The 17016-nt window shown below is 40.5% G+C and overlaps 1 protein-coding gene across 1 annotated transcript in view; it reads right to left on the bottom strand.

Annotated features, from left to right (window-relative positions):
* The window catches only part of ANKS1B (ankyrin repeat and sterile alpha motif domain containing 1B), a 53563-nt gene that overhangs the window by 30616 nt on the left and 5931 nt on the right, over positions 1-17016 (bottom strand). The window contains exon 3 of the mRNA XM_010075650.1: positions 4611-4682. Coding sequence (XP_010073952.1) covers positions 4611-4682 — 72 coding nt within the window. The remainder of the gene's footprint in view (positions 1-4610; positions 4683-17016) is intronic.

Below are 17016 nucleotides of genomic sequence, written 5' to 3'. Positions count from 1 at the left end.
AATGCCCCCAGAATGGCAGTGCTGGTTTGGGTCTCACATTGCCATTGTGTATTTTCGAACATGGTTTTATCGGACCTGGACTGACCTCTGGGCCCTTGGGGGCTCCTTCCACCTTGCAAGTCCATACAAAAGGATTATTATTTTGAATTTATTTATTTTTTAACTGTGATCTCTCTTACTTTTGTTTCATACGTGCCCACACTGCCCATGTCCTGAACACCAGGGATGCTGCCAAACCAGCGTCAGCTCACTTTTTAACTGAAAATAACTCCTGGATGGAATCCTTCTTCTCTTCTCAAGACCTCTTCCCTCTATCACCAGCCTCACTTCTCCCCTACCCTGTCTGGTCTGGTCTGTCCACCACCTCTCCTGCCCACTGTGTCTTTTGGGGATCAATTTTCTCCTTCCTGATCCTCCTTCCTCCCCTGCTTGTTCTCTCTCAAAATATTTTACCCTCTCCTATATGATTATTTCAGTTTGGATTATGCTACTTCTTTCTTTACCTGCACTTATCTCTGTGTATTTTCTATGCATGTCATATTGTTAAAGTACGTGTTGAAGCTGGCAAGGAACTGTCATCAGCATTTCACACAGAATATGGCTAGAAGTTAAGACTTTTAAAGCAAAAAGAAGTTTAGCATCAAAAACACATGAAAAAAGTCTTATCGAAGACATTCAAAAGGCTGGCAAACTATCACATCCTACTAATTAAATCAGGACAGAGTAAACAAAACAAGTACATCATTTTCATGTGTCACAAAATAATGAAATGACACACATTTGCACAACGCCGCAATGAAAAGCAAGAGATAAATCTGGAAACATCAACATTACCCTGCCGATATGGTAACTTCAAGCGAGTGAACATCATAAAGCAAGTTGAACCTAGTTAGTGTTTGCACTATTAGCACATCTAGAAATTATACAGCACTGTAAATTCTGTTTTGCCTAGTTAAGTTGCCTATATGCTATGGATATGTCTTCAACCTCAAATTTTGAAAGGAAAGCAGCAGGAGCAATTGCTCCAATTTTTGGCGTGTATCCGTGAAATGAATCCTTCTGACCACTAATGTATAAAAACCTTCTATCATATTCAATCTGAAATGGGAATTTGATTTCTTTAAGAAGCAGTTCTCCTTATAAAATAAGGTTTCAATCATATTACAAGGGGCAAGGATCTGCATCCTTATTAGTGGAATTTGTATTTGACTACAAGAGAAGATGGATTGCACCCATCACAAATTCTCACACTGTGCTCAACTGCCTCTTATGAACTGTTCAAGACCATAGCTAACAGACCACTTGAAATGGTTCCTCTTTTTTTTTTTTTTTTTTTTTTTTTTTTTTCCTAATAAGGACACACTCCTACAGGTTCTGTGTAAGCAAGCAGACTTTGGGAGGTACATCCTATCCATTTAGCAAAAGCTTACTATAGATTTACTATAGAACAGGAGAAAATCTAGGACAGAAAAGCTATAAAAGTCCATCTTTTGACCACCAAGGAAGCACAGGGATGGCCATGACGTAGGACCAGAATTTCTACAGAATAAGTGACCCTGGGTAGTGCTCCAAACCCTTTTGTTGCTCTAGTCTGCAGATGACTTTCCTCGCATGCAGAAAATGGACAATATTGACAAATTAAGCAAGGTACATAAGGAGTAAATTGAGTATATAATTTTATAGTTTGACTCCCTTTTGCACAAAAGCTATTACAAGTATGGGAATGGCATTGTTTCTGTCTGTAAATGAAGGGCAGTAACAAGAGGAACAGTGATTACCTCTCATATTGGTTCAATTTTAAAAAGGAACTATGAAGCAATAATCACAAGGAAATGAGAAATAATTTTCAACCAGTCTAATAAAACCAGTGTATGAGAAACCTAAGAGAGGGATCGTGTGGCTATCAGTCATTTGTATCCAGTAATTGCTCTATAAATATATACCATCAACCTGATAACTACTCCTTTTAAATTAGACAAAACAGAATTGATAAGACTGCTGTACATATCTGTAGGATTATCTAAACATGCAATACAACTGAAGTTAAAGGAATGCAGAGATACAGTATTTCTGCTGTTCCTGACAGACCACTGCACCTGAAGACCTTTCACGTATTTCAGTTTGTCTTGTAGAGGGAGTAGCTAGTAAGAAAAGCTGCACAAAATTCAACATCATAGGTATAGATTATTACAATGGATGAAGAACACATGTTAATACACAGCCATAATTGCAATTGTATCATAAGTATTCTTTAATATTCAGCATAAGTGGCTTCTGGTCTCCTTTCCTTTTGTTTCTTACCAAACTCCTTAGATTTTTAAAACATACCATTGCTAGTATTCACTACCTATTTAGACTGAGTTATAACAGGCTAGTCTCCAAAACCCAGATCCATGAAGATATTTAGAATTCCTGTTACATATTCCCTATTCAACTTCCTTTCCATTTTTTTTTAAGGGAAGAAAGGCTTTTAAACGAGATTTAGACAGTTAAATACTTTCATAAATCTGGCCCTAAAAAGCTCTGCAGGAAGAAAAGGAGCTCCTGAGCTGACTGATTCTAGTCAGATATTGAAATTCTGAGATTTAGCATGTGATGATGGCAATTAACTTCAGGTAAAATACAAAGTAGAAATATCTTTGACCTATAGATGACTTGAAATAACAAGTCTCAAGTCTAGGGTAGAAAAACATTAATTACTAGCAGTTCTAAATCTGAGGAACCGGTGTGGAACAATGCATGGGTGATGCACTGAGATTCAGGACCTTCATAAGTACCTAAAACACTCTCAAGCAGTATGGAAACGTTCATAAATTGCTGTGCAGGACCAACTATGATGTTTGATTTCATTTGTAAAAATAGATATGATAGGATAAGGATTTTCTGGTTTGAATATTTAATTTGCAATTATAAGAAATAATCAAACATTTAAGCTTATGCATTTTTTATGACACAATATACGTATGGAGATTTTTATCTCTCTGATGAAGTAGAAAGGCAAGAGATAATTTATTCCTCGTCTAACTTTACAGCTCATCAGACAGCTGTGCAATTTATCACGTGTTTTTTTGCTGTACTGCCTGTGTTTTAGTATTCAAACATCCCCATGCTTTTAACTAGTGTGTTTTCCCTCTCTGGCCTCAGTCACCTTGAGAAAGAAGACTTCTGCTCCACATTTTGCAGATAAAGAATTTATAATCACAAAATGGTCTCAAGTCAGGTGCCAGAGTGGTAAAGATTCAGTCCTTTTACAGTGACAGCTTTTAACCATAAAGGTCACAGCCTTCAAGACCAATATCTCATGCTCTTGCAGTGCTTCCTAACCCTGAAAATAGGCAGATGTGCACTTCTCGCTGCTCTGGAAAGGCTCGGATGCTTGCTGTCAAATTTGCTACGGAAGCACATTACTGCTATTAGGTAATTTTTTACAATTGTTTCACATTTTTCTATCTCATCCCATTCTCTGAGAACTGCATTTGACTCACATTAAAGGCACCTGGATGCAGAGGTAGTCACAGGTGAGAATTAATCTCTATAGAAGTTGCATAAAATCTAACACGTACCTCATCTCTTTGTAAAAATGTCAAGTAAAAAAGCCTCCACACTACAGGAAAAAAAAAATAGACCTGGTTTTGAACAGCTGGCATGTATTTATTTTTAATAAGGACCACATCTTATAACTTTTCACCTGTTAAAGCCTCATGCCTGGTTATGGTAACATGCATTAGTCACCATGACAACAATAAATTGGAGCGCACATAAATACAACGCTTCTGTCTGAAAAATTAATAATTTTCTCCCTGTAAGAATTTTAAATGTTCTGTGGACCAGCCAAATACTCATTATTTGCTTATATTTTAATTCCTAGAGGGAGAGAAATTTTTTTAGCTCCTTCTATCTTTGTTTTTTGAAATAATGGAGACAGGTTCATGGCGTGCTTACATATTTTAAAAGCTTCTAAAGCTCAGTGTCCAAAACGGCCCCTCTCTGGTAGAAATGCTCCAAGGAGGTGGTTATATGTCAGAAATTAGGAGAAATCTACAGATGTTCTGAAACACTACACTGAATGACTGTCTGTCATCCTTATCATGCTGCAATACAGATCACCAGGTTTGCTCTCACGTGCACTGCACATGTGCCTCTGTCACAGAAGTGATGAAAATTCAGAGCACCATCAGCATTACGTCTAATTCCCCAAAGTGTCTCTGCAAACACGGTGTGCTCCTCAGATAGATGAAGCCTATAGATTAACACAGAAAGGGCAGCACAACACATCATGGGGGTGAAACTGTGCAAACGGAGCTGTTTACACGGTTTCTCGCTTTGGAAAAGCGAGCAAACGAAAACACCAGGAACAGAAGTCAAAGCTCCCCCTGAGCGAGACTGCTGCTGGCAATCCCCTCACGTCCTGTATGGACACCATACAGCCAACAGACGCTAACCAACACGGCACGATACACGGATGCGCGCACACAGAATCCCAAAAGAGGGCGGACAAGTCATGGACTTTTTTTTTGTCATTTCAGCGACGTGACACCCGTAGATAACACCACGGCAACAGACTGTACATCCATAGAGTGACAACATAGCCATTTATCACTGTATCTTACATTATGAACCTGATGGATCGATGAGAAAGGATATCCTGCATTCTGGTTGGTCCAGATCTCACAGACAGAGGACTGCTAATATAAACAGAAAACTACATCTCATCTTGTAAATATTAATGCACTGCAACTGCCAAAAGGCAAGAATAATTAAGAAAAGGGTTGCAATAACATTAAAGAAGGAAGTAAAACAGCTGTTAAAAGTAATTTTTTATTTATTTGCTGACAAAATATTGTTGGACTGACTGGAAGGAAACACAGCTTATTCAGAGACTTTAGAAGAGGTTTCAAACTGTGAGTACAAGAAAACAATTTAGTCAGAAGTGCTGCTGATGTAAAGAGATAAAGTTATACAGGCAGAAACAGAAAATGCAGAGAGCAGAAGAAATATTGGTTGCTTTCAGTTCTTGGCAGGCAAGAAGTTTGAAGTCAACATCCCAATTAAGTTTTTACATTTGAATCTCTCTCTGTTGGAAACTTTCAGAGGGAGAGAGGGAGGGAAAAATCTAGCAAAACAGTTAACAGGAAAAATAATTTTCTTTGTAACAAGTACCAGAAAAGAATGCACCCCAATTAAGTGAAGCAGTTGACCATGATCTCCTTCCAACCACAGTTCCTTTGCATAAAGATACAGATAATATTACCTTTAGTATTGACCATGACCCCTCTGTGTAAATTAAAGGTTTCACGCTACCTTTTACGTTATTTTACAGATAGTCTGTAGGAGCAAAATAAGCATACTGTAGCATCTCTAGCAAAAGCAACAGAACCAGGCAAGCACAGCATTCATCAGCATCTTTTACATATCTCCTTGTTCGGACAATCATCAAGAAAGCATCTGTGACACCTCAGCAAAAGCTAAGATAACATTCTACAGTAGCCAGGCAACTAAAACAAAGCATCAGATGTAGGATCTGCCCACATTATTTTCGGCAGGCAGCAACAAAACGCAATAAACACACACGAAAAATGTAACTGCAGCATCCAGAATAGACAGTAATTAATAAATCAGTAATTTAACAACAGCAAGAATGTGCACTGCTGGTTCTTGTTTTAGCAGGAATTTAGCACCAATGCTCAAAACAACCTAAGGAAGTGCAGCTCTTCTTAGAAATATGGCTCTTGCTCTTACCTTCCGTAGCCTGAAACCTGGCTGTCTGGCTGGTGACAGACTAGGTTATTGCTTCTGGTTACTATCAGGGAAGGCTGGCATCCTCTGGACTCACTACCAAGCACTGCCAGACAGGCTGGTGGCTGCCTAATGTGGTTAATTGTTCCTTATTTCCTTAATGATTTGAAATGCATGTGCACACATCCCTTCCCCAAGCTTCAGTAATTTGTAAACTTTCCTGTATCTGTTTTTTTGAAATAGTATCCCCCATCTGGTTTTTGAAGCTATTTGCTTCTCCTTCATGATTTTATCTACATTTTGATAGCATTAGCTAATAAAACTTCGTCTTTGGTTCACCGTTTTCTACCTCATCCTCTGCAACTTGCTACACAACAGTTATACTCCTGCGCCAAACATATACTCTCAGCGCAAGGCCAGTAGCAAACACTGCTCCAGCTACTTCTGCTGTGCCATTCATTATTAGGACACTTCACTAGTTGGCACTAATTCACTTTTTTTATGTATGTCAAACAAACTGACTTCTGGATGCTCCGACCGTGCCCATCACTGTGATGCCTACGTGTGTTTGCTGGGGGGAATTCATGGACAGGAATCCATATGGCAGGAGGTTGTGCCTCCGCTTTCCAGAAGAAAAGAGAAGGCATTTCCATGCCAGGTACAGCATCCCCAAGCATCTGGTAATCAAGAAAACATACTGCAGTGCTACTTGGACACACTCACTGAGGTTCTGAAAGGAGTAAGATAAAGTAGCACGGCACCGTATGCTAGCAGATATTTTATTTCTCCCCAGCACTGGCATGGGGTTGCCTCGATCCTGTCGTATCATACAGCTAGTTCTCACGATCTTGACATTCTGGAGACTAAAGTGCATCTTTAAATTCTGCTCCTCCCGAGGACTTGCCTTTAGGGAGAGGTGTGTTACCTCAGCCAGATCAGCTGGGAGCCGGTGCCTGTCGCCCACAGTGGAGGTGTGCAGGGCTCTCCCAGCAAAGTGGCGGAGCTGCTGTGCCGGCAGTGATGCTGCGATTGCAGCCCTACCACGCTGCAGCATGTAAATGTATAAATACACCAGATACATCTATCGTCTGCTTTGGTGCTAACTCAGAACAGGTAACGCCACGCTGCAGTAAGTGTGTCTGCAAGCTTTAAGTTGCTCCATTTTAAAAAAGGGCAGGAAATCAATCCTTTCTTATATGCCCCACCCTGCTCCTCCCTGCCCAGCTCATCTTCTCCCAAACATAAACTCAGAGGTTATCACCCTCCCCCCAAGAGTTAGGAGCTCTCGATGTGATGCCCTTCTCTGACTGAGAGAATTCACACCTGCATATTTCACCTTCCTCTTTCACAGGTTAAAGCTGCAGATGATAGACTGTCTTCAAGCCCTTTTATAAATGAAGGTAAGCCCTTCTTATTTTTAATTCTTTGGAGAAAGAAGAGTGCATAAAAGCAGATGTCTGGAGCACTCACCTGTGAGAGACAAGTTCTGGGTCCAGGTCTCTGCTCCAAGGACTGTTCAAATGAACCGCCCCGATCACACAGACCTACCTTCAGAATTAAAGGTTTGGAACATCTAGGATTAAGATAAATCATCTTTAAATGCAGATGACTCAATTTATTAAGTCAATAATAAATCAAGCAGACCAGCAGAGATGGAGAATTTCCCATGACTGTATGAATGCCCAGTCAGAAGGGCACCAGTGCAAAACTCATTACTCAGTTCTGCACTCATTAATGTTTGAATGACTAAGGTACTGAAATGCAGTACAGAAGGAACATTAATTTTACAGAAGGTAATGAATTCAAATTCAGAAACCAACCTTTTCCTTGCACCACTGTAAAAATATTTAGCATTTATTACATACATATTTTAAGTCTTCAAAGTGCTGAAATTTTTCAATGAATTATGAAATTCCCAGGAGAAGTACTTAAAGCTGCATACCCCTGTGCTGAAGAAGAAGGAACCAAGGAAAGGAAAAAGGTTGAGTATCTGAGGTCAGAAAACAGGCAGGAGGAGGGAGAACTGGGATTAGGCTTCAATCACTTGTAATTTTCAGCTCCCAAAACATATGCCCTCAAAAAGGAAAAGAATTCAATCTGTGCATGCACTTCCACCATAATAAACACAAATACACTTGGGCACTTCATACCACTGACCCAGAGGTTCTGTGAAAAACCACATTTTCCTGATAAGGTAAAGAAGAGCAAAGGAATAGCATCAGCTATTGACTGATTAGTATCAAACATTTGTCTATCTTACTCTTTCCAAGAGATAAATGCTTATGAGTAACATCACAACAAGTCTCTGCTACCACAATACTATTTTTGCGATAGCTATAAATGTCCCATGCACAAAATGTTTCCCTGTCTAGTCACTGTGGGACACGGCTCTGATGGGCAGCAGGCGCAAAGGAAGGGGGAAAGGGAATGGCCTACTCTGCACAGCTCCTGCCATCTGCCACCCATGATACAGGTGGCTGGTTAATGGTATGAGAGGGAGGGCGGGAGGTGAGGGTCTGCAGTACGGGCTCTCCACTCATCCACCTCCCTTGCCTTCCCAGCAACTGCAGTTCTGACGTGGTCTCCTAATTACTTTATGACTGTCTTTTAAAAGAGTTAAGGACATTTTCACTTGTTTATTTAACTTAACTTGCTTGTGATCAAGAAAACATTCACGTAAGAAGTAATATTTCTTATTATTCTTGCTAACTTCCTCTGTGAGAAGATACGAGGGCACAATTACTTCAGACACGTGTTGTAAAGTCAGTAGCCACTCATTTTACAAAGTGCTTGCACATTTCCATCTGCTTCAAGTCTTTCTAATTACTCACATTATTTACTGGAAAAACTGTAGGACAGGAGATAAACAGGTCCTCAAGGTTGTAGGTTTTGTTGGAGACATCTTAGTGTTTCATAAGATGAACAAAATCACCTAAGGAGATTACTTTAGGCTTCATAGACAGGGAAGTCTTGCTTGATAATCTGAAGACAGAAAGTAACTGTACTGAAAGTGATTGCAAACCAGTAAGACTGATCATAAAAATGACATACTTTCTAAGAAAAAGAAAGGAGGAAAGCAATAGAAAAGAATACCCAGAGAGCATATCCAGAAGGAGCAGGAGCTGGGTAGAAGGCAGTCCTGATGTATTCAGCACAGCTCAACAAACTTTGCTCGATGGCACTTTAGGAGATGTCATAGATTTACCTAAACTAGGTGCAATTATCCTCGGAAAGTCATAGAAGATACTGAAAGGACCAAAGAAGGGCTAGAAGAATATTTAAGAAAGGAAAAAAGGAAGATTCAGAAAGTTATAGGCACCCTAACTGCAGGGACCAGCAAGCTACTAGAAAAATTGTTCAAAAATGTCTCCATCACCTGGTTCTTGTGTGCTATGAGACTTTCTGACTTTTCTCCTGGCCACCTGAAATAAACACTTAGGAATATGTGTACATATGTGTGTATTACTTACATCTAGGTATATATTATTGAAAATAACAAAGAAAAGGTATGATCTTGCCTGTCATCCGTTGCTCAAAAGAGCTTCTATGGGCCAAAAAAAATTCAAGATGTTTATAACAAGGTTGTTCAGTATGAATCATCTCGAATCAAACTTCCTTTCTTGGAAAACTGTCTGACTAAATCAGCAGCAGCAAGGAGAAGCACAGCAGGACTTGGATACCGATTGTCTGACTCCTGACGCAGCCACACATGATCTGTCCCATACACAAACCAGCCTGAATCAAAATGCAGTGGTTGCACAAGAAGTTGAAATCCACATGTAGAGAATAATTATCAGTATTTAAGCAAAACTAGACTGGAACATGCCGAGGCACTCTGCAATGACCTGCTCCATGTGTTGGCCTGGAGAAGTGCTCAGGATCTTTAGGAAGGATCCAGAAGTGGCGAGCTTTCCAGAAAGGGCTAAGAACTGAAAATTGATTTGATTAACTACAGAAATCAGTCAGATGAAATTGACTAGGACAAGAGTATTCCTTGGGAGGGTAAGATTAAATACACAAATAAAATAGCAAATAACTAGCAGAGTGATTTAACAGGTAAGTGGTGAGGGGACACAAAAAGATCTAGAAACTCTCGTATACTTCACATTAAATACAGCGGTCTTGCAGAAGAATAAGCAAATAAATCACAAGATAATTCAGGCTGGAAGGGAGCTCAGGAAGTTTCCATTCCAAGCCCAGCTCAAAGCAGGGGCAGCTGTGAGACAAGACCAGGTTGCTCAGGGCTTCATCCAGTCCAGTCTTGAAAACCTCCAAGAACAGAGACTGGACAGCCTCTGTGAGTAAGCTGTCCTCCTGCTTGCCTGTCCTCATGGGGATGAAGTTTTTCTTGGCTTCCATTCAGCACCTCTCCTCTTCCAGTTTTTGTACCTGAAGCTGCCTCTTCTCCAGCCAGCCCCAGTCCCCAGCCTCTCCTCAGAGGGTAAGTGCTCCATCTTCTGACCATCCTAGTGGCCCTTTGCTGAATTTCCCTTTCCTAAATAAAAAAGGAGTATTTAATGAAAGTAGCATATCACATGGAAAGGAACTTTTGTGCCAGACGGGGCAGCCATTGGTGAGATCTCATATGAGGTGATGTCCAGTTTTAGCCACTGGAGGAGGGGGGCACACTGATGGAACACACTGATGGAATCCAGGAGAGAGTAACAACCACAAACAGAAGCCTAGAAAACACCAGGGCATGGTCCTTGTTAGGTAAACGTGGACCCCCAATGGTTTGTTCGCCCCTGAGCTGGTCCAAGAAGTTTGCTGGTGACTCCTGACTTCTGCCACCTTCTCCACCTCTCCACGGCAAGGCTCACCCTCTTACGCTTCCATGTCACATAGCCGGTGCATGTAGTGAAGAGGATCTACCCAAGATAACTTCTGGGCTTATTCCTCTGCCACCTCTTCCTCTGTGTCTCACCGCAGGGCTGAGGCTTTGGAAATTGCTCCCATCTCTGGGTGCAGCCCCAGCAAGGTGCAGGAGGGAAGGACAGAAATGACAGCAAACCCTGCTCCCCGTGATGCACATTATCTAGCAGTAACTCACTAACTATAATTCAGTTTAGCTCCAGAAATGAGGAGAATTTTGGATCAAATCCCAGAAAAATCACTCTTGGCATGGTGAACAATCTTTAGAGGTGCAACAGCTGAGAGAAACAAATGAAAATCGGATGAATTACGCTGTCTGGCCCCTTTTGTAATCATCACTCCAAATGTTTTAGGATCATGGGAGAGCAGTTGTGCCATCTCCATAGATGCTGCCTGCTTCCCTGATTGTTCCCAAAGCTCTGGGGAGAGCTTCTTTTACCGGCAGGAATAATTGCAGATCCTCCTTCACAAACAAGATTTTCAGCGAAGGAAGAGTGAAATTTGAAATTAGTATTTCTTTTAGAGAAGCAGAAATTAGAAATAGCAAATCTTATTGGAATAAGTATGTGTATTTTGCATTGGTATATTTCTGTTGCTTCTCCTGAAAATACTTTATGAAGATTTCCAGAAAATCACTGTCTTGGAATGGCTTTCTTGCAGGAAGGCAGTCGGTGATAGATGTGGAGCATGCTCCAGGTCAGGGCACCCTGTCAGCAGCTCCCAGAGAGGTTTCTTTCACAAGGTGTGTCCCACAGCCAGCACGCTCCTGGAAAGGAGATGGCGGTGCAGGACCCCAGGGAGCCTGCAAAGCCTGTCCCTGCAGCCGGTGGCAGGGCGAGAAGGAAAGCCTCCTCCCATACTGGGGTTGCTGCTCTCCATCCTGGGCACCTCCACCTCCTGCTCCAAGCAGGGCATCCCTGGCACACTGTTCTCTGACCAGAAAAGACTCATAACACAGCTGTGACCCTGAAATATTGAGATTTTCAATAAGAATGGAATTTATTTTACAGTAGAAACTACTTTGGCTTCTCCATTTCTCCTATAGTCCTCCTCCATTTGTCATACAATTTTTCCAATGGAGAGCTGCTAGCTCACATGACTGAGTGTGAAAAACAGTAAATTAATAAAAAACATCAGTCCCCATCTTGAAAGAACATCTGTCCCTTTCTTGGTGTAGTATTTATGGCATCAGTTTGGATCATTAATACCAAGTATAGAAGCAGCTTCCTTAATTCCATATGCTGAAGCAGCATGTAGGTATGATCCACATCCCACGGCTTTACTTCTAAAACGCTACTTTCTGGAACAGTCTTGAAAAAATTGGACCTTTTTATTCAGACAGAAATTACTTATATTTTTCATTATATCTTTATATATTTACTTGTCCATTAAATACCCAGTACTTGAGGGGTATACAGATGAAAGTGTTGAAATTTACAGTTCAAGATACAGCCCTCTATGGCACTAACATCCATCTGAATTAAAAAGACAACCGTCAGTAACATCCCCACCATGCAACAAAAATAGATTCAGTTAAGCATTCTTCTTTTGATGTTAAATTGAAGGTCTTCATAGTTCAGCCATCTTTCCATATTAAAAACAAAATGCACCTGCAAATATGAACCTTAGAGCGTTTTGTTTAGATTTTACATACTTGTCTTTAAAACGACTCTGTTTTTTCTCACATTTAATGCTTATTAAAAATTGAAGTAAGAAGCCTTAGAAATAACAACAGAATGAAACAATCTACATAACCGTATTTTTGTATTTATTCCTGCTTAAATTCACTGGTAAAAATTCTCTTATTTCACCAGTAATTTCAACCATTCATAAAACCCATTCTTTATTGCTTCTTAGATAATCTCATTTTACACACCAATATTCTCCTGGGCGTATTTTCCTTCATTCACTGTAATCTTTAAATCCTTCTAAAGCAGAGAAGGAGACAGGAAAATAAACAGGAAACAAGCAAATAAAAAAAAAAAGTCATACTGTGGTTAAAAGTTAAAAAACAAAAGGTGGGTCTTATGAGACAAGAGTTTTATTTTTGGCTTCTTCAAACTTTCAGTGTCATCTTAGCCAGCCTGCGACAACCTTGTACTTCAATTTTCTTAGCTGGAAAACATGATTTTAAACCACAGAGCCCAACAGTGCCCTGGAAATATGAATGCATTAGTGTCTGTGAAGTGGTTGGAAGATATTACTGAGTTGAAGGTATTACTTCAGAAACAGAAAAAATTTCACAATTTTCCTATAAACCTGCCTTTGCTAATTCTGCCTCTTGTTTTTATTACACTTTTCCTCTATTGTAGCTAAAGGATCTCAGACACTGACTACATTTAAATGACTGTCTCCTGCAGATCAATCCTAATCCTTCAATGAATTACTGTATCTCAGAAAACGTTACAAAGCAGAATCCAAATAATCAGGGTGGCTTTACTTTAAACTTAGTACCCAGTCATTAAAATGACCTTACATTTATGTTAACTTATGTTTTAGAAATAAAAAATAAAAAATAGTAAGAGCCCTCAGACCACAGGACCAAAGAACCCAGAAAGGTTTTCAAAATTAAGTTTGGGTTCAGCATCTCTGGAAAAGAACTTCTCCTGACAGTGTTTGTGAATAATTTTTCCAACTCTCTGAGATCCCTCCTGCAAGCCACCCTCCCATCACAGTCCTCTGGGGTGCTCCCCCATATGCGCAATGACTAAGTTTATTCTCCCAGAAAGCTTAATTTGACTCATTACTCATTTTCTCTCCCAGAGGTAGACACAGCTCGAAGCTTCCCCCAGAGCCCTAAAAGTGTCACCCGCCCACCCCCTCCCAAAGTGACAGACCTATCCCATCTCAGGGTGCAAGGCAGGTTCATGCCCATGGCGAGAGCGTGGGTCAGCCTTGGGGTGATGACTGACCCTCCTGCGCGACCCAGCTCTGCTTCTGCCAAGAGCAGGGTGGGCAGAGGCTGCCCGCACGCTGGGAAGATGCTTTCAGCCCCTGCTCCTGGCTCGGGGCAGGGTGCAGCGATCTGAACACCACAATGAGAGGCCTTAGGGACCATGGTGGCTAAAAGCACCGTCTGTCACCGGCTGGAGCAATAAATAGCAACAGCCTCAGGGCTGGCAGTCTGTGATATGCTTGTAGCTAGTAACTAAAGCTTCTCTGCTACCTGGAGAATTGCAAATCCTAAACACCTGACATTTTAATTGGTGTATTTTAATGAACTTAGCTACGCTTCCTTTTAACCTCCAAAGCTCTTCCCCATCAGTATACACCTTCCCTCCCCACGATTTCAGGGGTGAATGAAGAGCCCAATCCCTTCAACGGGACTCCTCCTACTGATTTTGGTTTCAAAGTCTTTAGGCTTTGCCTGTATGACTTCATTTCTATTTTAAAGGCTTAGGCAATCTTAAGAGCAACCTCTGCTATTTTAAACAATTTAATTTGATCACATTAATCTACAGTTTGCAGGCTCAGAATTCGACATCCACAGTCAAAGATGACTCAGACTACTCAATCCTTTCTGGATTTTTTTTTTCCTTTTTTTTGGAAAACAAACCATCTCACAACCTTCTGTATTACGTTTTCAGCAGTTACGACTTATCTAACAAAATGTCAAAGACTTTCAACATTGGACAACCAACTGGAGAACTGGATAACCAAACCTAATTCCAGTGGGGAATCTAAATTGGTTAGACTCATTGTTTATATTTGGATTTTCCCCTCCTAGGTTGCAAACAGTCTGCTAGGGAACTGTGAATGAAGGTACACGCTGGCCTTGAGACAAAACCACCCACATTAAGTAAATTTAAATCAGCGCTTCCTCCAGGAAACAACGTGTTGTATTACTTACAAGCAGATTTGATTATGGTTTAGAGAATTGTTTAAACCCATCTAGCAGATCAAAGGAAAACAGATTTAAACTGATATGCTCCTTGTTTTAAGAAACACTGGTCGATACCTGATGCAAAGATCAACATGCTTAATGGCTCCTGTGTAAAAGTTTAGCAAAAACACAGGCGATAGTAAAGATGGAAACATCAGATCTCACCATTTTATCACAATATCTTCAGATTTTAGATTTTAAATTGAGGCTAAAAATAGCCTTATTCCAGCATTTCTGAAATAAAATCAGGTTCATTAAAGCAATAACATGAATAAGCTCAATACCATGTTGGCCTCTCCCTTCAAGGCCACAAAAATACCCATTAATCTCACTGTCAAGAACACACCTAAAACCCTTTAAAAAAAATCAGAGCACCAAAGATGTCTTTATGGTCATCTGTCTACTATAGCATACAATAAACATGCAGATTCATACAGCAGCATGCAAACAGCCTAGCAAAGAAAGGGCTAAGACAAAGAATATCCTCAGAGCAGTTCCAATAATCATTCTGTTTGTGAGAAGCATTCTAGCTGGAAAGCAGGACTGCTATCAGCTCAGAAGTTGTTGTTGATCTGACATAAGCCAAAAGAACCTACAAACTGCAAGGAGGAAGTTGCTAGATAAAAATAAAAAAACAATGGAGCAGAAGGATCATGTTAAGAATTGGTTGGATCTCCTTTGTTTTCCAGAAACAACTATTTCACCCTTAATTTCAAAGGGGCTTCGGGGGAAAAGATTGCAGGAAATTTTAGTGGAGCACATATTGCAAAAAATAAATTTAAAAATCTATTTTTGGGCAAGAATGGTTGAAGAAATCCCTGATTAGCCTCTTAATGGGGTGAGTCCAATTTAGTGAGAATGATCACCAGAGGGAGTCATTGACTTTCCCATTAAAGTCAAAGGAAATTTTACATACATCAGGAGTGCAGAACTTGGGGGCAGAGCTGAGAAAGACTCCAAACAGACTGGAGTTCAGGGACTAACACAAAACGCAGTTTTACAGATTTGATCTGAATCCATTTCCCCCTTTGGAGTTCCAAAGGATGACTGCTATATGGTGAAAGTTAGAGAAAAGACACTGAAGTCATTAATTCAGTGGGTACACACTCCCACAAAAAAATCCCAGCACTTAATTGGTTTTAAACTGGTTTGGAGTGGTGTAAGTACTAAATGTGCAGTTTTTGGATATGCAGCATACCACAGTCCTTCTGGAAAAGCAATTTTTAACAGCCCAAAGAAAATCGACAGGTGCCATATATGAGTGTGTCATACCTCTTGGGAATATCAGGACTTCAAGCAGGAAAAGAGTAAAAAGGAGGCAGGAAGAAGTGCTAGTATGCTTTTTGGGTCGGTTTTTGGCTTTTTTTCTTCACTGTTATTGACTAAAAGAGGAAGTAAGAGTAGGGATTTGTAAACCAAGTGATAAAATGAACTAAGTAGATGAACCAGTCTACTCAGCCATGAGGAAGTGTGTATTTCATGCTCAAATACCTAAATTTCATGACCTTCAAATAAGTATTTTCATGTTAAGAACCAGGCTTTTGCTTGCTGGACTTCAGCTCAACCTTGTTCTTGCCACAAAAGCCCAGCAGACTTTGGTCTTGAAAACAAGCTCATTCACTAGGCAACTTTCCCCTTAATTCTGTACAATAAGATTACACAACAGAAAATTAGGAGATTAAAAAAAGGCAAGGAAACAGCCCCACCCAAATAAATGCAATTTCACTTCCCTAAAAATGTCCTCTAAACAAATGGAATTCAATTTGTTTCTGTGTTCCCAGGTAACAGCAGCACCTTGTTTTGCTTGTTTATTTAATTACTTCTTCTTGTTCATGCAATTAGCTGAGAGTCTGCAGACTTTTGTTCATTCTGTTAACCATAACACACTTATTTGCATAGCTGTTTCCATTTTGAGGCTGATTTTTGGGTAGAGGCTCTAATTTGAGCTGTAGCAGGCAGAGAACCAGTCGTAAGCCTCAGGCAGGGCAGCACACAGCAACCTGCTACTTTGTGGAGTCAGTCGCTCCAGGAACTGCACTGGCTGCTCATCTCCTTCTGATGGCAAGTCAAAGCCCCATTTCCAACATGCACTGCAAAGCACCGCGTAGCCTTAGGACCTGACTGTCTTTCATCGTACGTACCACCAAAAACCAGTCAAGTTAATCCTAAAGCATCTTCACCAACAAGCTGCCCAAGCTTAACTTTACTGTTCTCTAGAACAAGACATCACTCTGGCCAATGTAAGCTTGATATAAAACTATCAGTATCACCTCTTATTGTGGTTGGGGGAAAATTGGAGTTGGAGGCTACTTCAGGCTTTCTTTCATGAGCAATTTGATTTAACATCCAGTTGAGCCTAGTGCTACTGTGATGCTCAAATGAGTTGCTGCACAGCTAAATCTTTTTTTTTAAACACTCAAGATATATCCCCAGAACATAAATTTTAGCAGAATGCTGACCCTCTCCATTAATAAATGCAGCAACCACCTCCCCCCAAGTCCTCTGAGTTTCTGGCAGTGAACTGA

The sequence above is a fragment of the Pterocles gutturalis genome, unplaced genomic scaffold, assembly GCF_000699245.1.
Source record: "Pterocles gutturalis isolate BGI_N339 unplaced genomic scaffold, ASM69924v1 scaffold41052, whole genome shotgun sequence".
In the NCBI taxonomy this organism is placed as follows: domain Eukaryota; kingdom Metazoa; phylum Chordata; class Aves; order Pterocliformes; family Pteroclidae; genus Pterocles; species Pterocles gutturalis.
This window is presented reverse-complemented; position numbering and strand designations above follow the sequence as displayed.